This window comes from Pipistrellus hanaki (assembly GCF_964339955.1).
Source record: "Pipistrellus hanaki genome assembly, chromosome: 4".
In the NCBI taxonomy this organism is placed as follows: Eukaryota; Metazoa; Chordata; class Mammalia; order Chiroptera; family Vespertilionidae; genus Pipistrellus; species Pipistrellus hanaki.
Window position 1 is genome coordinate 69,360,115 of NC_140506.1, and position 25,462 is coordinate 69,385,576.

At 35.6% G+C, this 25,462-nt stretch overlaps 1 protein-coding gene across 1 annotated transcript in view; it reads right to left on the reverse strand.

The window, feature by feature from the left end:
- FBN2 (fibrillin 2) overlaps nucleotides 1–25,462 on the reverse strand; it is a 241,195-nt gene that overhangs the window by 70,507 nt on the left and 145,226 nt on the right. The window contains exons 16-24 of the mRNA XM_084880950.1: nucleotides 23,666–23,818; nucleotides 22,102–22,155; nucleotides 20,391–20,516; nucleotides 17,438–17,563; nucleotides 12,780–12,899; nucleotides 5,279–5,416; nucleotides 4,397–4,447; nucleotides 3,796–3,921; nucleotides 492–719 (exon numbers count right to left, since the gene is read on the reverse strand). Coding sequence (XP_084737076.1) covers nucleotides 492–719; nucleotides 3,796–3,921; nucleotides 4,397–4,447; nucleotides 5,279–5,416; nucleotides 12,780–12,899; nucleotides 17,438–17,563; nucleotides 20,391–20,516; nucleotides 22,102–22,155; nucleotides 23,666–23,818 — 1,122 coding nt within the window. The remainder of the gene's footprint in view (nucleotides 1–491; nucleotides 720–3,795; nucleotides 3,922–4,396; nucleotides 4,448–5,278; nucleotides 5,417–12,779; nucleotides 12,900–17,437; nucleotides 17,564–20,390; nucleotides 20,517–22,101; nucleotides 22,156–23,665; nucleotides 23,819–25,462) is intronic.

Here is a 25,462-nt window from a genome sequence, read left to right on the forward strand (position 1 = left end):
TAAAAGCAGAGAAAGCCGGACTGGAGAGCTGGTTGACATAAAAGAGTTGGCCTATCACTTTCAGTTTAAAATCTATTATGATGGAAAGTATCCAAGTCAAAAATATCAATGATCACATTGATGCCACACAAAAAGTTTCAACCATGAAGAAGATTTGTGTTCTTCATGAAGAATTCTGATGCCTTTATTTTTGCTTGTTTGTTTTGTAAAGCTTAGGGATCTAGAGAAGTTTTTGCTGCATCTAGTCGGGCCGTGCTAAGGAAAGCAGAGTTACAGTAGAGTGATAGTAGGAAAGTGAGACTCACAGACTGTTTTGTATCTTTACTTCCATGCCATTTTTTATAGGTGTTTTTCACACCTGGGATATAAGGTTGGCACAAATTACGTCTAACAAAGAAAATAAAGTGGGAAATCCAATGTCTGAAGCAAAAGCAACTCTCAGAAAATGTGCAGGGTGAGTGTTAGTAGGGGGACTGATGTGCCGCTGTTACCTTTGTAAAATGGCCTTCCAGTAAGGACATCCCCTCTGTTAGCAAAGCCAGGCCCCCTGGGGCACAGGGTGTCATACTCCTTGGTGCCAGGTTTGGGGCACTCCTCACACTCGGTGCCCCAAGCTGCCCCCACGGCACAGCAGCAGGCGTCCATGCGGAACTTCCCCGGAACAGGATGGACGCATTCGTCTTCATCCCACTTCAGGTAGCACTGCTCCATGCGGATGTCTAGGCGGAGGGGGAAATGGCAGTTTGAGATGAAGTTGTAACACTGAACATTCAGATACTGAATGTTCACTGCTTGGTGCCTGGCATGAAGCCAGGCCCTGGAGAGACACCAGGGGTAAGAGCCACAGCCCAGCCCTTCCTGGAATGAAGTCCATAATGACAGTGGTCTAATGAGAGCAAGGTGGGTTCTCCTTCAGGATCACTGAATTCTCACAAGCCACCTTCAGGAGAAAAGGTTCCCTTTCATATCATCACCTACGATCCCCTTCTTTTGTATTGCTCACTTTCGAAAGAATGAAATCATTTCAGTGACAGATTCTTCTTGTTCACTGAATGGCTTAGAGAAGCTTGTGAGCAGTCCTGTCGCATCCTAGTTATAAACAGTAAATGACCAACTGGAATCTACAGCCCAATTGATACAAGGATTAAAATACCTTGATAAAGAAAAACTATTATTGCACTTAAAGTTTTTTTTTTTTTTTCCCCCCTGCTAAACTTATCTTTTCACCATGGCTTTTGCTTTAGCTTATGTAAATCTGCTCTAATAATGGGCCAAATTATTTGTTTAAATGTCACATTTTCCCTTCAACCTCAAAGCATACTAAAGTCTTAGCATGCTAGCTAAGATCGATCAAAAGTCACAAAATAGGGTAAATTAGTATAATCTATAGATAACTCATTTATCTGTCAGTCAGTAGAGTTTTTGGTCAAACTATAGTCAAACACTTGGCTGTTAAATTGCAAATATGGAAAATAAGTTCAGAAAAGGCTTCCCTTAACCAAATAACATGTCTTTTTTGATAAGATTATTTCAAGATATTAAATCCTTTTTTAAACCTGGAAACTATTTAAGAGAGGAAAAGAGATCCCTAATGGAAATGCAAACACAGACAAATAAATGCATTTTCTATTTTGCTGTCAATACTGATTCTTTCAAATTCTCAACCAAAAGTAATATCAACTCTAGCTACTTCCTTTAGCTTAGCATTACAGACATTTCCAAGTATTATAATTAAGAAGTCCTATTTTTAAAGAAGAAATAACTGGTAAATTTTGATTTTGATTTGGTAGACTGAATATAGATATTCACAGATGATTTTGCCCTCGATAGCTGCATTAACACCAACCAAATTCCACATTCCCCGCCAGTTTGAGATGTAACAGTAATCCAATGAGTCTCCTTACCACAAGACACTCAGGGGCTGATCTCACTTTACCCTGTGCTGTCACTAGGGTAGTAAGGATCTTAACAAGATGTGACAGTTTTATTTAAGTACAGGTAGCCTGAGAACTCTGGCTTGAGTCAAATTGTTTTTGAAGTAATTAAGGTAATTTGCTCAAGAAGCTATTCTGGGATTAATCTCTTTTTCTTTTTTTAACAAAGCATTTGAACTAAGGATGTAAAAAGTTATGATAGCCTGGCAGAGTAATCCGGTGTCTTTACTACGCAGATTCATATCAGTATTTACATCAGGAGTCAAAACACTGTCAGCACACTGGCCACATATGGCCTGTGAATGTTTTGATTGGCTTGTACAGAAACTAAAATATAAATTTGGAAGTCTCTGGATGGTTTATGTACTCTACAGTTTGCTGCGACCCCCACCACTCCTTCTTACCTCCTCACTCATTTATATTACCTGCCTGTCCCCTGAAAGTGTTGTGGTTTGGGACTCCTGATTTAGATAAGTTCTTTAAAAGCAGTTTACCTCTAATTTTATTCTCAGAAAATTTTACATTTTTATAAGCCAATCCCTTCTTGAAACTTTTTCACATCTCCAGCAACAAGCAATTAATGTAGCATAATTCAAGTAGTGACAAAAACATTAACCAAAGTACAGAGATGAAAAACTCAACATATCCTTTTAGAATATCATAGAAGTTTTAATTTTGAGGGATGTTATTGGGAATTAATTCTGCTTAGTGATGATTCATAATTAATGATATATCTTCATAAATAGTATCCTTTGGTTACTGAAGGCAACTTAATTTCATTAGTCACTTAGCATACTGGCACTCTGTCATCTTTAAGAGATACTTAACTTTATTCTAAACCTTGTAAATAATTTAAACATAAAAATTTGAAAAGAATTTTTCTTTATTCAGACTTTGAATATTATAATTTCTAAATATTTCCAAACGATTTTACAGTCATATTTTATATTCAAATTTGTGTCATCAAAAACTAACTTAAAAATCTGTGTTAATTATAATAATTAAACTGTATAATATTGCAAACATTTTTTTCTTACCACTAATTGTAAAAATCACTGATGAATACATATATGATTAAGGATCTTTGGGTATAACATTACCATTGCTCAGGTTTTTTCTATAAACTTAAAATTAAAATACAAACCCATATAAGGTTATTTTTAAAACTTACTTTCCATTACATATTGGAAAAATCCTTTAAGTAAATAAAAGATTGTTTACAGAATTAATACAAGTTTCTTTTCAAACATGAAACTCAAGTTCAGTCAAGCATGAAATTGATAAAGAATAAGGTCAACAAGGCATTTCTATAATACAATATTGAAAGAAAAAGCTTCTACATTCTAGATCTTTAGAAAATAAAGCATTTTCAAAATTTAAACTCTAAAGGAAGTTAAGGAAGAAAAGAGATCGGTCAATGTTTTCAAAGAGAAACAACATAACTTTGACCGTGACTTCCCCCACTGTTGTTTAAGAGCACTGCTGCAGTGGGCTGGTAAATGTTAACTTCAAACACTAGTCTTCAATTTTTCTTCCATGTTTCAAAATACTCATAGTTCTCTCACTCGATTGACTCAGTATGAAAGACTGAACTTGCCCAAAATACCTGATTAAAGAAATTTAATTTTGGGGGTAAAATTTTGAGCAGTGTCAACTTTCTGTATTCTATAGAAATCATTTCACTGACAAACATTTATTTTTAAAAATATCCATTAGTGATTTTCCCTAAAAATATCTCACTTAAAGCACTTCCCTTAAAATACTGAGCTACAACCTAATGGTTTGGACTGGTGACTGCCCAAAGAGTAAGACAAATTTATGACTGGTTTCATGCATAAAATACACAAGGGCATGAACCTACCCAAACACACACGGCCAGTTCCATCCAATGTAAGGCCTTCAGGGCACTCACAATGAAAAGATCCTTTGCTATTGATACAGCGTCCATTTGGACAAACACCAGGAAACACCTCACATTCGTTAACATCTGCAGGGAAATGAAACAAGTGCAGGGATAAAGATGTTATAAATAGAAAAAGCAGGTGTAGTCTTACTTCCCATGCAGTATATTCAACTTGCAATATAATGTGAATTATTACTTGAGCTAAGTAGGAATATTCCACAATACAGCCACTGGTTTTCCTAGACACCAGCTGTGAAAATGACCACAGCCTTGCCTGTCTCTAGAACACAGCCCGGACGTGTTCCTCTGCCAGCTGCTCTGTGCCTCAAAGGCTATTGGCGGCCTCATGAAAATTGACGCAATGGTATAAAGGGGAAGAATGGGAGACTCTAAGCTGTTTCCTAAGAGTAGTATTCTAAAACATTTATTGATTACATTGAGTATTCTTATAGAAACTTCAAGGTTTTTGAAAATGATAAATATTTCCAAAGTGTGAGAGTCAGTGACAATTTTACATACAGCTCTAGAAATTTTCAGTATCATCTGGGAACACACTCACCTTCACAGGTAACACCTTTAATCCTGGCAAAACCTCTTTGACAAGCCGTATCTGTGAGAACAACAGGACATATTTTACTTCATTGTAAAAGAAAATACAACTGTCTGAAGCTCAAGAAACAGTATAATGGAATCGAAGTGGAACTAGTAAAAACCACAAGCTAGAGAGCAGAGGACAAGGATGCCAGCTGCCCTTTGCTGAATGCAGTGTGACACGTAACACGCTGTGGTAACTTCATCAGTGCTGACCCACATTGTAGTCCCATAACTTCTCCTTTGGAAATTCCTTTTTGCTTTCACATTGCCAACTGAATTATAAGTAAACAAATAAAAGATTTAAGGAAACATCATGTACTATAAGGAAGGACACATGCCAACAAGGACACTGGAAATATTGATAATTATCCAGCAGCTAAATTCCAGCTGACTCCCTTCCTTGTCTTCAATATTCAGAAGGGCCTGGCTGGGTGGCTCAGTTGGTTGGAGCATCATCCTATACACCAAAAGGCCACGGGTTTGATTCCCAGTTAGGGCACATGCCTAGATTGAGGGTATGATCCACAGTCCAAGTGTGTATGAGAGCCAACTGATCAACGTTGCTCATATCAATGCCTCTCTCACTGTCTCTGTCTCTCTGCCTTCCTCGCTCTAAAAAAATCTATAAACGTGTTTTCAGGTGAGGATAAAAAGAAAATATATTCAGAAAGTTTGATTACATAAAAAGATAAAACAGATACATATTTTAAGAAATGAATAAATTCCACCATAAAAGACGACATTTTAGGGAGGGTAATGATGTAACAGCCTTCCTCACTGTGGAGATACATAGTGGAAAGGGTGCCCCGTTGAGGGAGAAGCCCAAGCCCGTTGGCCAGGTTCCTACCTAGCTCACAGCGCTCACAGGGGCTGCCCCAGGCGGCGCCAAGGGTGGCACAGCATTCGGATTTCAGAGTGGCTCCGTTGATGTTCACCTCACAGCGATTGTCCTGGATGTTGAGCCAACACGTCCCTTTCAGGCTGTCTAAAAATGAACAGGAAAGGATGGGGAGCTTTCATCTCTTATATACACCAAAAATACTTCTATAGTATGAAAAACACACAAAACGATTATTTTTAATAAATATTAATAGCACATCCTTTGAGCACATTTACATGAATATGCACTTAAATATAGCATATTACATACATGCAAATCAAATACTGTACTATATGTATCTCACACAATATGGTAATTAACACAATTATACCTGCTGGTATTCTAAGAGTAGCCACCGTTGCCCCAGATTTGTACTTGCATTACCATAATAAGATCACTTCTTTTGTGAAAAAATACTCATACGATTTTTCCTTTATGATAACTGCTTTGATATTTAAGATTTTATCAAGTAATAAAATTCCTCAAATAATCTCTTCTAATTTCCACCCAATACACCAGTATTTCTCCAGCTGAAGACATTTATTTGATGCATAATTTGAAAACACAAAAGAAATAAAAATGGTAAAGAAGAAAACAAACATCTCCTATAAAACCACCAATTAGACATACTAGGGCTAATATTTTATGTATTTTCTTGCAGGCATTTATCTATGCATACCTATGTATAGTTTTATTTCCAGTTCAAAAAGCAACACATAAAGTATTTGGAAAAAAACGGGCAGTAAAAAAAACACACAAAAAAAAACCCCCAAAAGAAACAAACAAAGAAACAAACAAACAAAAACACACACACAAAAAAACACAAAACGAAACAAAAAAACTCATCTGCAATCCAACCATCTAGCAATAACTACTATTGATACTTTTAGACTATTTCTTCACATTGAAGTTCCTCCTTAAATGACTATTAAATAACTGATTTTGAAACGGCGACAAGGAATCCAGTAAAATATTGACATGGCAAATAGTAAGTGCGTAAAATACGTCATTGATAAAGTTTTCCTTGTAGAACTGCGCACAACAGTTACCAAAGCTCTATGTAACATGAAGATTCATAAATGTCTGGGTGTGTGGCCCTGGAATCTGAATGTGACAAACTCCTCAGGTGGTTCCAATGCAGTTGATGTGAGAAACACAATTTAACAGAATCTTAATAGCATACTGAGACACACAGATTTGGAAAACAATAAAGAAAAAGCATATTCCACCATTTATTTGAAACTCAATTATTTTAAAACTCAATTAATAAAGTTTTACTGCTAAAATTCAATAATAAACACAAAATATAACCAGAAACTCAGCAAAGGAACTACGATGAAACGGGCAGGTCTGTGAAGGGATAACTGGTAATTTATGATTCCGTATGGAACACAGCAGTGGGTAAGAAGCAGCTACCTGAAACCCAAGTCCTCTGGAACACAGGTTAAAAGAAAACAAACAACTCTTTCCTTGACTGGATACAGAGAGTTATGGGGCAAGGATGTGGAGAAGAGAAGGACAGTCACTCTGCTTTTTATTGTTTTGTGATTCAGTTTGAGTAAAAACTGTATACAAATGAAAAAGACTTGCTCATCGGCATTTGTATCAGGCCTCAAATTATAGGCTTTTTATAGGCTTAAACCTGTAAATTCCATAGCACAGAGGAAACAGAAGCTCCTGTAAGGCTACTGTGTATTTAAATAGGCCATACTACTACTGTGTGTTTTAAGGACTAATTACTAATTATCACCTTGGTTGTAGTCATTTTAAGTAAAATATACTGTAATAGCACTTGCTAATATTTATTGAGGTAGCAACAAACAGTATTAAAGGCTTTCCATGTATAAGCTTATTTACTTAAACAACCCTATATGTTATGCACAAATTGCAGATAAGAAAACTAAGGCAAACTGAGGTCAACAAATTTACCCAAGGTCACCCAGTTAGTGTCAGCATCAAGTCAAACCTGCATAGTCTGATTTCAGAGTCCTCATTCTGTAACATCATGCATGCTCTCTCTCTCTCCGTCTGTCTTACTTGTGTGTATATTTACACACAAAAGGTATACATGTATTTATACAGTCAGGAGCTAGAGAAGATAAAATACTGCCATTTGACAACATGGGTGGATCGTGAGAGTATCATACAAAGTGAAAAAGTCAGATGGAAAAAGTCAAGAACCAGATGCTTCCACTCATATGTGGGACAGAAAACAAGGGAACAAACAGGACAAAAAAACAAACAAAAGCTCATAGATACAGACGATAATCTGATGGTCACCAGAGGGAAGGGCGGTAAGGGGAGGTAGAAAGGGATAAAGGGGGTCAAAAATATGGTATTTAAAGGAGACTTGACTTTGGGTGGTGAATACACAATGCAATCTATAGGTGAAGTAGTATAAAATTGTACACTTGAAACCTATATGACTTTATTAACCAATGCCACCCCAATAAATTTAATACATTTTTTAAATCTCTGAAAAAATAAAGCAGGGTAAGGAGATTGGAGGCTATAGTAATAGTTAAGAAGATAAATAATGATTGCTGAGATTGAGGTGGTGGTGGTGAGTAGTTGAAATATGGATACACTTCAAGTACAATCAACAGGTTTTGCTGATGAATTCAATGTGGAGTTTGAAAGAAAGGTATTACAGATGACTGCAAAGTTTTGGGGGCTAGCAACTAAAAGAATGGAGTTATCATTTTCTTGAGACAGAAATGACCTTAGGAGATACAGCTGAAAGATATGATACATTTGAAATGTCCATTAGCAATGTCTCCAAATGGAGACAACTATGCAGACAGATGGAAATACAAGTCTGCAATTAGTGAAGAGATTAATTTGAGAGTCTATGTAGAGGCCATCTAAGCATGAGTGTAGACATTGGAGATAAGAAGTTCAAAGATTGACCTGTGGTACACTTCAAGTTACAAAGTAGAAAAATATGAAAGACAACAAAGGAAACTGAGAATCCAGGCCAGAAAAGAGAAAGAAAAATAGATTAAAAATGAAAAACTTCTTGAGAAGGGGTGAATGATGAACTGTGCCAAACATTGCTAATATAGGCCAAAATGAGGAATAAAAATAGACCACTGGGTTTGACAACAGAGAGCTCACTGTCCTGGTCATATCCACGCAATCTGAGGACAGGATGCAGACCCAAACCGAACATGAAGGCAATGATTGTGTAGAGCCATCAGATATGAGCAATAAAATGCATTAATCAAATTTACTGTTTTATTATCTACTAGAGACCCAGCTCTCGAAATAGCATGAGACCTAGACCTGCCACACTGGCAGGACCCCAGACCTACCCTGCGCGAGCCACGGGCCCAGCCTCCATCGCATCAGCCCTGCCTCACGACCAGAGTCGAGGGCTGAGGGACCCCCCACCGAGTACATGAATTTCATGCACCAGGCCTCTAGTAGTTAATATAACTTTCCACCAGAAAACAATAATTTTTTTCAAGCAGTTTATAAAATAGTTTAAGATTATATTTAGGAAGTTTGTGGAATAGATTCTTAATTTCTAATTATTCTATGTATCTAATTAATTAATGTGTTCTAGGTTAATTTTAAATGTATAACCACATAGGGGAATTTTTATTTCATTTAAATTTAGAGACCCTTTGAAAGAGTGGTTTGTTTGCAGGCTAAACACAGATTAGAGTCACTTGACAGTCCTATTAAAAAAAAAAAAAAACAGTCCTAGCTGGTTTGGCCCAGTGGTTGAGTGTCGACCTATGAACCAGGAGGTCACTGATTCCTGGTCAGGACTCATGCTCAGGTTGCAGGCTCAATCCCTAATGGGGGTTGTATAAGAGGCACCCAATCAATGATTTTCTCACATCTTTGATGTTTCTAACGTTCTCTTCCTCTCTTAAATCAATAAAAATATAATTTTAGAAATCCATAATTTTTATATAAATATATTTTATTATTTATTTCATTTTAAAAATAGAATTGTTTTAAATAAAAAAGCAGATAAAAATCTCTAAATTTTAAAAATATTAAATAACTATCTTTCTGAGCAGCTTTAGGCTAGCATATTAAAGTTTGATCATAATGAATAAAAAATACATAACACATTAGCTGAGAAAAATATGGTGGCACGTAGTTGCCCAATATAATAACTTGGGAATAAAAAGCCTTTGTTCTATTTTTCATCAATAATATAAGAGTAAAGGCCAAAATAATAGAAGTGTTTATGGTGAAGCAAAGCTAAGATATCTTTGATTGTCCAAGTGGCACACAGATTTAGTATTCAGTGACATTAATTAACTAATGGTGAGTTCATTTCCTTTGCATGATAAAATAACTCTATCTCAATTGGAAATTGTGGCTTAGCAAAAATACTTCTGCCTCACCAGATCCAACCCACATGCCTCCTTCCCCCACTCCCAATCTGGAATTCTATAAGAAGAAAAGAAATGCCCCAGGCTATTTCCTAATATGGAGAACTGAGCAAGCCTCACATTCCACCAGCTGAGCTGGCATTTCCAAAGGGAAGGTTTTCATTGGTAACCTTGGTCTTGGTCATTTCTCTTCATGTTACAAACAGGTATTCTAGCTAAATATTGTTAACATCAGATAGAATACTGAAAATACTATTGTCTTTGGCAAATATTAAATTGAAAATTTGCACTGGCTAGATCACAAAAACTTCCATTATATTTGGCACTATATGAAACTGAAATATCTTCCCATTGCAAGAATACATTTAGTTCACTTTTAAGGTGGATACTAGCTAATATCTTTACAAACTATAATAAAGAGCCAGGGTGTAATGACTGATCACAACCAAAGGCTGACCATCCGGAAGTCAGCACTGGGTTGCATGGCGACCCAGAGTTGACTAATAAGACCCAGCAGTGACTGCTGAGGGGGCTTTGAATGAGGCTTAGAAAGAGACCTGAAGAGAGAAGCAGGGGCTGATCTGTAGCATCTTGAGGCAGCTTTTCACCAGCACTTGCCTCTCTTTTCCTCTAAGGGTGGTCAGCAGCACTGCGGCCATTTCTCTCCAGGCCTCCACTGGGGCTGCTGATCAGCCCCACCTTTCTGATCAGGCCCCATTGATAGGCCCAGAGACGCTGAATGACATAGAAATCAGCCAATCAGAACACCAATCTGGAAGTCAGTCCTGAAGTCAGCACTGGGTACTTAGGCTTCAGGCCTAGTGACCAAGCAGTGACTGCTGAGGGGGCTTTGAATCAGGCCTGGAAAAAGACCTGAAGAGAAGCAGGGGCTGATCTGTAGCATCTGAGGCAGCTTTTCACAGCACTTGCCTCTCTCTTTCCCTCAGAGCCTAGTTAGCAGCACTGTGGCCACTTCTCTCCAGGCCTCCACCGGGGCTGCTGATCAGCCCCACCTTTCTGACCAGGCCCTGTTGATAGGCCCAGAGACGCTGACAGGCATAGAAACTGGCCAATCAGAACCAAATCTGGGTCAACTGTGAGGAGCCAATGGCTGTCTAGGAGGTGAACTTTTGACACTGACTGGCATAGAAACTGACCAATCAGAACCAAATCTGGGGTCAACTGTGAGGAGCCAATAGCTTCCCAGGAAGTAGAGCTTTTGACACTGATTGGCATAGAAACTGACCAATTAGAACCAAATTGGCCAGCAGAGGAGGGCAGTTGGGAGCGAGATCAGGCCTGCAGGCGAGAGCAGTTGGGGCAACCAGGCTGGCAGGAGAGGGCAGTGAGGGTAAGATTAGGTCAGCAGGAGAGGGCAGTTGGGAGCGAGATCAGGCCAGCAAGGGAGGGCAGTTAGGGGTAATCAGGCAGGCAGGCAGGTGAGTGGTTAGGAGCCAGTGGTCCCAAATTGCGAAAGGGATGTCTGACTGCTGGTTTCGGTCAGATCCCGATCGGATATCCCCCAAGGGGTCCCCGTTTGGAAAGGATGCAGGCTGGGCTGAGGGAACTGCCCCCTCTGTGCACGAATTTCATGCCCCAGGCCACTGTTATAAGTATAAAAGCTTAAGTGACATTTCAACCAGTAGCTATGATGTGCACTGACCACCAAGGGGCTGATGCTCAAGGCACAGGCATGAAAACATGAAACAGACTGATGAATCTCAAATGAAAAGGGGGAGGAGGGAGAAATTAACCAAAGATCTTATATGCCTGCACCCTCTCACAATCTAGGACCCCTCAAAGGTTTTGGACTGCCAATTTCTGCAGGCCAGGTAAAGGGACCCCACCATGCATGGGTCTCTAGTGATATATAAACTATGATATGCCTATCTATTGAAGCCACAGACACTAGAAGCAGGGGGGAAAAATCACAGGGATAGTTTTATTTTACTCTTTCATGTGCTGAATTGCTCTTTATGGTAATTGATCAGATCCGTGGTCGGCAAACTGCGGCTTGAGAAACACATGCAGCTCTTTGGCCCCTTGAGTGTGGCTCTTCCACAAAATACCATGGCTTGGGTGAGTCTATTTTGAAGAAGTAGTGTTAGAAGAAGTTTAAGTTAAAAAAATTTGGCTCTCAAAAGAAATTTCAATCATACTGTTGATATTTGGCTCTGTTGAATAATGAGTTTGCAGACCAATGGATCAGATAATCCCTTTTATACACTGAGTGGCCAGATTATTATGATCTCTGAACAAATAATAATCTGAAAAATATATATATATTAGAGGCCCAGTGTATGAATTTGTGTATGGGTGGGGTCTGGCCAAGCTGGCCAGAGGGAGGTGACATGGTCAGCTGGCTGGCCTGCCTGCTGGTCGAACTCCTGTTTGAGGGGACAATTTGCATATTAGCCTTTTATTATATAGGATATACACTGAGTTGCCAGATTATTATTCGTTCAGAGATCATAATAATTTGACTACTCAGTGTATATTTGTGCTACTGTCATTATCAAGAACTAACCTTAAATGTTTTCAAATATATTAAAAGATGATAGCTTGGAAGTTTTGGAATCTTTCTCCCTTAGAGATTTCCCAAAACAGAAAAATGGTTGTCTTCTCTTCCTTAAAGCCCATAAATTTATGATTGATGGGAGAAATGAGAAAGCAACAAATTCTTTCTATTTGTTTGAAGCTAAAAAATCTTCAAATTCTTGTCCTGTTAACTGAGTCCAAATGCTATCATATTTTGTTTACCATAGAATGCTGTTTATAAAAAGTATGCAACAGGAATTTGATTGTATTGATGCCTAAGGCATTCTTAGAATAACAAATATAATTATGTGTGTGGTATGGAAACACTTATAACTTACAGAATAATATAATATTTATATGAAAGGAACACTTCCTATAATCTAATAAAATTTAAGAGTCTGTCCAGTTTATGTTATCCTGTTTTACTCCTATGTTGATAACAAGAGAAAACAACTAGAGTAACTCCTAATTCTTAGCTTCCTGTAATCATGTTCTGTTTTATCCAAAGTAAAGCCTGAGGTCTCTGCTTATGTCTGTAGAGAAACTGAAACATCAGCAGCATGCATGCATCTTACCAATACAGATCAATCCTGTTGAGCTGAGTTTGCTGCCAGGAGAACATTCACAATTGAAAGATCCAAGGTTGTTCCTGCAGGCCCCATTGACACATGGGTTGCTTTCACATTCATTTATATCTACAATCCAGAAGGAAAAGATTCTGTTAGAACTGCCATGTGTTTCTGGAAAATATTATTCCAACAAGCCATGCTATGCCAGAATGTCTGGTAAAGTTGGCTCTTGTAATTTTAATATGGATCTATGAGGCATAAAGTGAATGGGGGATGAAGACATGCATTTTACAGCATGGATACACACATACAGGCCAGGGGACCCAGTAGGACAAAAGCAGCCTATTTTAAAAGGGTTTAGTATGTGATCTTCACTACTTTCCTACAACTTTACATAAACTGGGTCAATTTTCCTCCATAATAAGATGTAACTGTCTTGTGGGAAATTTGAAATTTGGTTCCATGGAAAGCAACACATTGTTAGGTGCCACGCGCTGTGTACAAACAAAGGCTGACTGTCATTTATGGTTCCAGAGCTTTTGGAAGAATGTAAAGAGCCTGTATTAGAAAGAAAACATCACCATGCTGGCTTTAATTCCAAACTCCTGAAAATAAGGGATAAGAAAATAAGGGATAAAACTTCAACGCCAGGTAATGCTTTCTCCTCCAGTCCTTGCCCACATTTGTACATGTTTGGTGTGGTAAGATTTTTAAAGCACGTATAAGTTTAGTAAAATAAAAAAAGAGAATAAACTTTTAATTGCTTCATATAGACCTTACTATTATCAATTTCATTTGAGTCCTAAGTCAAATTATATACCATAATCTAAACAATTCTTACTGACAGTCAGAAGTAAACAGAACCAGAGTATGCCTATGTTCTCAGGTGGTGAATAATGAAAATGTCAAACCGATAAAGTTAAATATTTTAACACGAGTTAATTAAAAATATATACCAGTTTCAGCTAAAGTACTAGCAACAATATCAAAGACTGACTTTCAGTATAAATTCAACCACTCAATTTAAAGAATACACAGATTTCTTCTTGTATTTGGTTAATTACCTGAAACAGATCAACATACCTTAAGACATTTTTTTAAATCAAAAATTAACTAGGGTTTCTAAGTTCACCAGAATACTTAGTATTTTTCTAAACACCTCTTTGAATTAAATATAAAATACTATATTGAGGAAAACATCCAGATAAATAACTATAACACTGTAATGCTTACTTTTGACCATCTCAAGTCAAATATAATTAAACTGGTCGTGAAAAGGCAGGGCTCACTGTTGATTTTCAAGTCAATGAACTTAAAATGCAAATTTAAAAATTAATGTGGAAAACAGGTGTGTTCCTTCTTTGCTACTTCAAAACTATTAAAGAAGTATCCAGGTAGTCATTTAATTTTTGAAGTAAAAATTGTTTGAGGAAATATAAATACATCTTTCTTTCAGGTTGTCTGTAGCAAAAATACCTCTTAAAAGAAAAATACAAGAGCAGATTTTGTAAATATAGCACAGATTTGGAATGAAAAAAATCTATTCCAGAGTGCTGAAATTCTTTAGTAAAAACACAGTGTAAAAAAGGAATCAGATGGTCAGGAAGCAAATAACTAATCTGAAGACAGTCTATGTAGAGCTCACCTATTCATTTCATTTGTAAGAAGCTTCCCAAACAGAAAAATCAATATCATATATTTTCAAAATCCCTATTTTAAATTAAGCAATTATGAACTCCAAAACTATAAACACATGCAATGACAGCTACAGATATCAACTGTTTAATTTTTCCTTAAATACAATGTTTTAATGTTATAAATGTCATGGAACCAGGAATTGAAACAGTTCACTGTACATTCCTGGAAATAAACTTCAAAGCACATCTGGTTTACATTTAACTAGTTATGTCACTGGAAACACAATCTAAACCACAGTGCTTGCCGTAAAAATTTTAACTTTCACAGGCTCTCAGAGCTCAAACAAAAAAGCAAAATAAATTTTTTGTAACTTCAGTCTGAAATATCAGAGGAACTTTATTATTACTGCTATGATATATTTAAAATAGCCTACTGAAAATGTAAATGACAAGCACAATTAGTGAGTACAGCAAATATACACAGAGAAAGTTAAGAGTCTATATTAAATCTGCTAATAATTCCCTGTCTCGTCTTTGGAAATTAGTTTAGGAAGAATAGAATGAAGAGAACTGCTTCAGGCAGACAAATTTACTGTGGGAATTCAATGGTGGAAATAAAAAAGAGACCCAAGGGAAAAAGAGATTTGTGGCCTTCAGGTCTACTTTTTTGGCAAAACATTTAATAAAATGCAAATAACAGTGGGAAGGAAATAAAAAGTTATTTGGTTAGGTTTCCCAGAATAAACCATTTATATTTCCACCAATGTCATAGGTTACAGCCAAAGTATTTCTCTATCATTTCTTTTTTATTTACATAACATGAACTTCTGCCTTGTGGATGACAGACATAAAATATATTTCATATTAAAGAAAAGGCTCAGATTTATTAGGAACAATTACCATTTGGACAAAATAAGTGAAGAGAACTGTTCCTAACCCTCAACACTGTCTGATTTTGCATTAATGTGCCGTAATGTTTATGAAATCATCCAGTGTTATACTATTAAACATCATTTGCTCCTATTCTTCACTTGTTCGTCTAAGTACCAGAGTTGTGCCTTTTCCCCAATTTTTTGTATGTTGGCTCTTTGTATCCTTCAACTCCATCTTACTTGGTAAAATGGAGGGAATATGCTATAAATATCATTGACAATTCAGTTTACAAACCAAACTTTGGCCAAACTGAATCAAAGGCACTATCTATTTGGTTCTCCATTAAGTGTATCTCTCACAGTAACCCTGAAGGGTACTGCTGCTGCGGTCCCAGTAATCATCGGCTTCCCACTTACATCAAGAAGCTATCCTATCCTAGTCTTGCTTCCAGAAGTTCTTAACATTAAACAGAAGCTTATTCTCCAACAGACACTAGATAAAACGATAAAAGACAGTGGGAAGCAAGTGGGAATAAAGAAAGAAATGATTAATAAACTCTTGAAATCCCTTCTCCCACCCACCAAATTCCTACTCATGGAGGAAATACATTTTTTTTTTTTTTTTTTTTTTTTTTTTTTTTTTTTTTACGAAGTATGTTTCTTAGAGCATTTTTGAAAAATAATAGACTGGAGGTGAGTGGGAGTGGGTGCTAGAAAATAAAGCATCTGGTTGAATATATTTAGAAGCCTGAGGTAGTTTAAAGTGAGATCTTTTATATCTTACAAAAAGATATTTGAAACTCTCAAATGTGCCCCTGGTCATCTATGGAGAAGTTGAACCTTCAGGTACGTTAAGTGGGAATGAGCGCTTTTTAAAAAAAAGGAGTTTCTGCAAAATGGGGTGGGCAGAGGAGAAAGAGTTATCAGAACTAAGATTACAAAAAATGTATTTTACACATTTCTTCAGGATAATTACTGTTTTTCAGTGGTCTCTCCAATTCAACTTAAATTTAGGATTGAACTTGGTAACTGCATTTCATCCATTTCAGCTGAATCATTTGTGTTCTGGCATCTTATTCCAGTCCTAACTTGTTTCTGTTCACAAGAATGCTTTGAAGTTAAACAATAAGATGAAGAGAGAATGTTAACATCTTTTTGCATAATATTATCATTGCAGTTTTCTTGGATTTGGAGTCCTAAGAAACCAATACTTTAATAGATAAGGAAAGGGCTACTCAAAATAATTACTAAAGATGAAATCTCTTTTTAAAAAATTACTATTCAGAAGTAGCTATTGCATTTGATAGTGTCATGGGACACTTCTATAAGCTCATATAGCGAGACTTAAAAGGAACAATGGCTAGTTGTCATACAACAGATTATTCTGAAATACACAGAACTTTGATCAGGAAACAAAAACATAATTGAATGCACTCATTACTTAGCTGGTATCTCACTGAAAATGAGGCCTTCCCTAAGCATTTAACTCATTCCTGAACTTTCACTGCAGAAAAATGTGGTTAAAAGAAAATAAGCTTTTAAACACTGGTTTATGATCTACAAGTCCAAGCAATAACTTTTAAATGATCAAATGAAAAGGACAATTTTTTAAGACTATAAATTTAATTAAGGTGACCATTTTTACTCAGGTCCCATATTTTCTGGGCCAACCACTGAGATATAGCAATCATTTCATAAGTGAAATGCTTCAGAGCCGAGTATGCCATTACAATTCAGGTTCCCCTAGTCTAATATTATGCAAAAAGATGTTAACATTCTCTCTTTATTTTATTGTTTAACTTCAAAGTAGTTTTTAAAAAGGGAAAACAAAGTAAACAAACAAATATCTGACATTTTATTTCAGCAAATAAAACAAACTGGCTCCTTTCACTTTTTCTTCACTTTTGTTTTTAGACTTCAAAATGTTCCAAATGTTTGTTGTTATTTTATCTGAATGGAACAAAACTGATAGTTTCATAAACCGTGTTAGGTGCACAAAATTTCTAAAACTGGAAGATTAGCTGAATGACACTATAAATTCATAAAAAATATTCAAACAATACTTTTTACTATATTACTTTGTCAATATACTTGACAGTTTTGCCTAGCTAGGTGCTTACTTACTCACATCTAAGGCAAGGAAGACAGCTCTTACCTTCACACGTCTCCGTTTCAGTCCTGAACACATACCCAGGTGGGCATGTGCAGCTGTAGCTTCCAGGTGTGTTCCTGCACAGGCCATTGTCACAGAGCAGTCTGTTTACCAAGCACTCGTCAATGTCTGGAAGCAACCATCAGAAGACAGGAGATACACATGTTGAAACATACAGCCCAGTGACCAGCAATGTTTTCTTTTTCTTTTTTCTCGCCCCTCTCCTTGACATAGTCTCTTTGTAGTCACAGCACATTCTTTGATCCCAAACAAAATATATTCAGTTTTATTCAAATGGCAAATTCTTATGCTGGTGGCCTCGTTTAAGATGTTTTGAAGTCCCTGGGGGGTATGTTGTAGTTTGGAAAAGATACATTACTGGTTTTTTCTTCATTTGCTTACTGTCCCTATCCCGTAGTGGTATTACATTATATATATTTTAAATACTGTTGCAATTGATTAAAAGACGGAACTCATTTGCCTATATATGCCTACTTATGTGTAAAAAAACAATTTTAAAAAATGTTTTGATTAAAATTCTAATAAAAAATGCATTAAATGGCAGTTAAACAAAAGTTATTTACTAATCCTTCCCATTACGTTTTTACCTCAGAAACAATGAACTACTAATGGAAATTAATGATGTATTTATATATTCCTTTACCAGACTAGAATAACCTATAAGATATTTAAAGCTCAAATTAGATACTGAATTTTATTTTTTGCAAGTATAATTAATAACAAAAAAAAATTAAAATTGCAATTTGGGATGAAGAGTTCCTTTCACTGAAAGTTACATTTTTAGCCTTGCAAATAACAATTGTTCCTGACCAAACCATATACTGACATTGTGAAAACTTGGAAACCAGAGATTGAAAAAATGTTTGCCATACTTCTATCACAACTACTAATATTAACTTTTTGTGTTTTATCTGATCTTTTTTTTCTTTGGATATTATGTTTTTGTTCCAATTCTGAGTCTTTATTTTTTAAAATCAGCATTATATTTTAAGCTTTACTATAATTTCCCCCTATGTTTGTTTTATCAAATGCCTGCATCACAGTTTAGTTACCCATTCCTCTGAGGTATGGGTTGAATTGTGTCCCTCAAAAAGGCTGTGTTGAAGTCCTAACCCATAATACCACAGAATGTGACCTTATTTGGAAATAGGACTGTTATAAAGGTGATCCAGTTAAAATGCGGTCATTAGTGTAGGTAATAATCCAACATGACTAAAAGGCGCTTGGATAAAAAGGGGAAAGAGACACACACACACGTAGAGAGAAGATGATGAGAAGACACACAGGGAAAGTAAGAACATCTGACTAGAGTGACAGACACATCTGTAAGTCAATAAATGCCAAGGATTTTTTTAGCAAACACCAGAAACTACAGGAGGAAAGGGTGGATTCTCCCTTGGTGCCATTAGAGGGAGCATGGCTCTGTGGACACCTTGACTTTGGACTTATGGCTTCCAAAAGTAAAAGACAAATTGTAAACTATAAATTAGTTATTTAAGCAATTTAGATTTTTGTATTTTGTTACAGCAGCCCTAACAAATGAAAGCTGGAATTTGGCTTCATTTTTATTAATCTAGTTATAATTTTAATCATAATTATGCATACACCTAATTTAAAGAGTTAAGCAATGCCATGATGGTGTTCAGTGTGGAATGTTCACTGATCTGTTATTAGTAGATGCCTATGTGCCCACTGTACTTGGAAGTTATGCCGGAAGCGACTTGGCTTTTGGTGAACAAAAAAAGCTAGCTGGTTTGCATATTTTGGAGGTGTTCAACAATCTTTGGCTAGTGCCTTTCTTTGTAGGTGTCAAAATCTATTATAAGTACCTGATATTTAATATAGTTTTATATAGCCATCTGTATGTATTTCTTCAACCTAAGATCAAATGGACATTTTCAATAATAAGAGCCAGTACCATGAATGCAGGAAAATGTATTAAAATTAAAAATATAGAGAGAGAGGAAAAGGGGGAGAGAGAAAGAAAGGAGAGAGAGAGAGAGAGAGAGAGAGAGGAGAGAGAGAGAGAGAGAGAGAGAAACATCGATTGTTTGCCTCCCACATGTATGCCATTTGAGGATCAAACCTATATCCTGGGTATGTGCCCTAACTGGGAATTGAACCCACCACCTTTCAGTGCATGGGATGATGCTCCAACCAACTGCACCACACCAGCCAGGATGAAAAATGTATTTCTTTCTAATCATAATAATCAAGATTTGAATGATTCATCAGTAAATAGATAAAAAATTATTCTGTATAATGATGGATCAAATAACATTCATTTTAGAAAATGAACTCAAGTTCTCTATAGAAAAATCTAGATTCTTCACTAATTTTTGAATATATTAGCTACATACCTGAGTGTTTTCAAACATCTATAATAATAAAAGCATAATATGCTAATTAGACTGGACATCCTTCCAGACGTTCTTCTGGATGAAGTGGGGTCTTAAGGGAAGCCCGGGTCCTGGGTGCCTGCTGGTGGCCAGAGAAAAGCCAGTGCTGGCAACCAGGGGAAGGCCTACTGTTGAATGAATTTTGTGCATTGGGCCTCTAGTTCTCTTATAAATTACAAAAAGAAACACCATCTCATTGAGCATATTTAGATATGTTGTAGCATATAAAGTCTGCCAACCTGTAAGACTTTATTTTCTTAACTTATAATTATCCATACTGCCCTATTCATTTAGCATGTACCCATTCATTTGAGAAAAGACAAATTTAAATACTAAGCTGTGCCACTAAGAAGTTTGTTAGTGTATAACAGAATTTGTCTGATTCCAAAATCTTTATACGTTTGTGTACTAAGAAGGAAACAAGGGAAACTGTAAGATTTATAGTTTTAGGAATTTATTTGTATTTCGATTTCTCCTACAATCCTTGGGATTAAACTATGTGAAAGGCTCCTATATAAACACAACAAATAACTTACCAATACAGTTTCTCCCAGACGCATCTGGTTCATAGCCACTGTTGCAATTACAACGGTAACTACCACGTAAGTTTTCACAAATTCCATTGGCACATATATCGGGATCCAAAGCACACTCATTGATATCTGCATCAAATGTTGAAAGTTTAATGCTCATGGACATTTTATCATTTGTTGATACATTCAGGTCTAATAAAGATCACTCATCATATGAAGTGTTAACTCGGCAAACCCACAATTTGCCTACCTTTCAGGAAGGGAAAGGAAATGAAAATAAGGAGTAAGAATAAAACTGAGAGATACAGGACACTTTCCTGGTAAGTCATAAGGAAAATGAAGGGGACTGGCAGAAATTCAAAGAATTAAACTATGTGGTGTGCCTGTATTTATGATAAAATTAATGAAGAAATGTATAGGCGGTTGGCTCAAAATCCAAAAAGAAACTCATCTTGACAGGTATAACCATCTAAGGAAAAGACAAAGATTTACTAGGGCAACCTATGTAATTTCATGGTCCACAAAGGCATGGAATACTTGTATTTCATTATCATATTTTTATAGTCAACTAAGTAATATGATACTTAATAAATGTTTTTCTCTTGATGTTGAAATTAATGGAGAGAACAGCTAAAGCATGGATGCTTGAGAACACAGTGTTTTATAATAAGCCATGAACATGTCTACTTTCTGTCACCCATGTGCACTGGGACTTTGAGGAAGGATGAGCTTGTATTAGCAACCAAGCAGTTTTAACAAGTGGCTGGCTCTGTTGGGGAGGCCAAGTTGAGGAGGAATAAAATATAGAATAGGCATAAAATCAATTTTTGGTCACTATGCTCAAATTTTGGTGTTACGTAGCTATTGTTTTCTAGAATTTGGAAGACCATCAACACTCCAGAAATGTCAGCCTTTACATTTTATTTTTGGAAGAAACATGCTGTAAAAGTTTTCTTTACTCTGGTTTATGATATTCATTGCAATATAACAGATTATATTGTCAACTAATATAAATTTGTCTAAAGTCTTCTCAGACATGAAAGTAGAAGAACATATATGAAGAATAAAATGAAGATTAACAGCACCCTACAGTTTTATTTAAAAAACAAATGAAACTATATGTATATTAACATATAAAATAAACTTAAAATAAATACATACGTATTTAATACTTAAATTTCCATTTTTGAATTCTGTTAAATATATTGCTAAATTTAAAATAAGAAAATTTTAATAAAATTTATTTCTTTAGTTGTATAAAAACATTTTAGTATTCTTTGGTATAAATAGTCCTAACAATTTATTTTTAGGGTAGTATATTGCAAACTTGATCCAAACCAAATGTCTTAAACATTTTTTTAAACCATGTCAATACCATTATTTAATTTTTAAATAAAAGTTAACATGCTCTTTATTTTTTAACCTAAAACTAACTGTAGCCTCTTCATAAACAATGGTCTCCATAAAATCATGTGTGTAGTTGTTCCTGACATTTTTAACAATGCATATTTAACAAATACGTCCACTATGAAAAAGTGCATCTGCATGCCACTTCATAATCTAGCTTATAACCATTGTTCTAAGAGATAATTTATCTTATCATTTTACAAGAATACATTTTTGTAATATTAAATAATATTCATAATGTTACAACAAAATAATAAAGCTATACAATTAAATAATTATTATAACATGGAGAATAGAATAGAGTTACCTCTTCCATCCACTGTGATACCTACTCCACTACTACATAGACCATGGAATTCAGCTATATGATAAAAACAAATAGAGAAATTAAATACTCTAAACTATATCTGTTTTATACAAATTAGTTACAAAATTCCAAAATATCATTTGAAAGAATTACATGCATTAGTTTTTAAACTGAAAAAAGAACTATTTTTTAGTATATAATTATGACAATAATTCTAATAATAGTCCTTTTTTCTCCTAACTGTGCCAAGTTACCCTTCTATCAGCAGGATAAGAGAATATCCATTTTGTACACCCTCTTGAACACTAGGAAAAATCAATCAATAATCTAATAAACAAAAAGGACATCTTATTTTAATTTTAGAAAGATTGGGCATTTTTTAAACCTGGTAATGTACTGTATGTATTTCTACTCTGTAAAATCTTATTTGTGCACATTGCCACTTCTTCTATGATCATTTCAACTTTCCTTATTAACGTAAATTTCTTATACATTAAGAAAAATATTTTCCAATTTATGTGTTTTAGTCTTTAACGTCTTCTTTGAAAATCCTTTATCATTACAAAATAAACAAAAGTTTATATGTTCTATAAGAAAATAAATTTTATAAAGTTTAATGTTGGGAACTAACTTCATATTTTTTTTTTGACATTTATCAACAACTAGAGGTCTGGTGCACAAAATTTGTGCACAGGTAGGGTTCTCATTGACATAAATGCTCTGTTTATCATATCTTATATTCCCACTTATTTCTAGATGAACTACCATTGTTTTGCTTAGGTTTGAACAATCTGTTTAGAATTTTTAATGGAATTACAAGCTATTTCCTTTGCTGGAGTGCTTCTTTTCTATCTTCCTCGTGGGAAGTTCTTATTTTTTTTCAAGACTAAACTTCACATTATGCCCTTCTCTTTCCCAGCTTTCCCAGGCAACTATTTCTTCCTTTATGCTCTCCCAGTACTTTATGTCCCTTTCAAAGGGTTAATCTTACTACCCTATATTTTCAACTATCTCCAACTTTAAAGAAAAAAAAGATTGTGTATATTTTTTAATCCACATTTTGCTTACATATACTCAACACAGGCTTATATATTCAATACAGGTTTAGTATGAATAAACAGGATCAACCTTATCAACCTAAGAGCCTGTAATTACTGATAGACTGTGACCTAAGACCATTCTGTGTTAAGATGAAAATAAATAAATAAAATCAGGTTCTGGTAAAATGATTACAATATTGAAAGCAATAAGTAAACTTTGTGCTATTTGTCTTAGATCAAAGACATTGAGACTAATATATCCATGTAAAAAATCTACTTTAGTAATCATAATTGGATCAACAAATACATTTATCTATTCACCATGTGTTCTCTTTTTCTAGAGATTTTAGATTAATACAAGCCAAATCTCATTAATTGTCTCTCATACCAACATAGGTTTGGACTTCTTTTCTTCAATTAAAAATAATGACAAAACACGTCAGACTTGAAGTTCTCCTTGGCCAAATATCTAATATTACATTTCCAAATTCTTTATCAGGTGTGAAACCAGCCAATGGGACTACCTGAGTTTTTAGCAGGGCATGGCTGGCAGGGCTCTCCAAAGCCATAGTCTGGATTGGCACAGCAGCATTCGGACTTGGTCACCGCACCCGGGAAGGGACGGACACACACTCCCTTCTTGATTCCACCGTAGCATGTACTGCGCATGTGAGTATCTGAAGGACACAGAGGAACAACGATTTAAGGTACAAAGAAAAGGAGAGTTCAAAACTGAAGGCTTCTTTTAACCTAAGACTGGAAGCTTCTAGAGGGCATCTGCCACTTCTTTCTCTTTGTATCTTTAGCATCTTATGAAATCAACAAATGTTTGTTGAGTGAGGAAAAGAATGAGTCCACATCAATAACTCATTTTCTCCAGTTTTATGTGCTGCACAAGCACCATTATCCCACTTACACTCACAGGCCTTTTGTTGAATCAGGTATATTCCGACAGTTATAAACGAGACTCCAAGCTCTAATCACTGGCTATCTTCTACTCAAAATGACACAACATTATTTCTATTTCAGAAGTTCTCATGAACAACAAAATGCAGTGATGTTAAACTACCTTGAGATGATACTGCTTGATCATGAAGTTTTTGCTTCATTTTCAATCCCCTTTTACTATGTTTTGACCTCAGACTCTCAATAAATCCAGCTTTTAAAACTATAACAACCATGATGTGTCCTTGGCATTGTGCTAATTGAACATTCATGCCAACAACTCCCTAGAATAGTGATCATCACCCACACATCACAGATGAGGAACGTGAGGTTCAGAGGGATTACATAAGTAGTTCCCAGGTGATCCATTGCCTGAGCTGGACTTCCTAGTAGGCTCACGCTGTATGACCTTCAAAGTCCTTCCTCTTTGTACTGTGCCATGCAATGTCTCAAAGAATATTTTTGCTTAGTTTTCTCATTCTAAATTCTCATAAAATATGCTACAATTTTATGACACAGTATCTGATGAACTATAAAAATCTCAGATCACCATAAAGCCCAGAGAAGAAGGCAGCTTTTAAGTAGTGCAGATTGACATATTAATTCCACCAAAGAGGCAACCCTTATTATAAATATTTATAATTATTCGCAAGTTGTTAGAAATTATTTTATATGCTTGTTATGCAAAGTGAGTCACCCAGTGATTTCTTATGATCTGGTAGTGTTTTCCATTAAAGCAATGAGATGGATGGCTGCACTAAAACAACGCGCTGTGTATACTGTATGCTCAAATGGAAGCAGGCCATGAGATTTACCATGCCAACCCTGTGGAGAGCATGTGTTGCTTCAGCTGTAGCCAAGTATGACAGTTTGCTCTGAATTATACACAAGTGTAAGACTCAATACAACATAATAAAAGATTTATATGACAAACCTATAGCCAACATCATACTCAATGGGCAAATACAATATCAGATATCAAACTATATTACAAACTATATTACTATATTCTCAAAACTGTCTGGTACTGGCACAAGAAGAGACACAGACCAATGAAACAGAACAGAGAAAGCAAAAATAGATCCAAGCCATAATGCTCAATTATAATTTGACAAAGGAGGCAAGAGCATACAATGGAGTCAAGACAGTCTCTTAAATAAATGGTTTTGGGAAAATTGGACAGATACATGCAAGAGAAAAAAAAAGAAACTAGTCCACCAACTTACACCATACACAAAAATAATCTAAAAATTCATAAAGAATTTAAAATAAGGTGGGAAACCATAAAAATTTATGGAATGTAATGAACAACATAAACTGATGAACAAAAACAGGTCCAGAAAGAGAGAAACATCAATCGGACCATCAAACCTCAG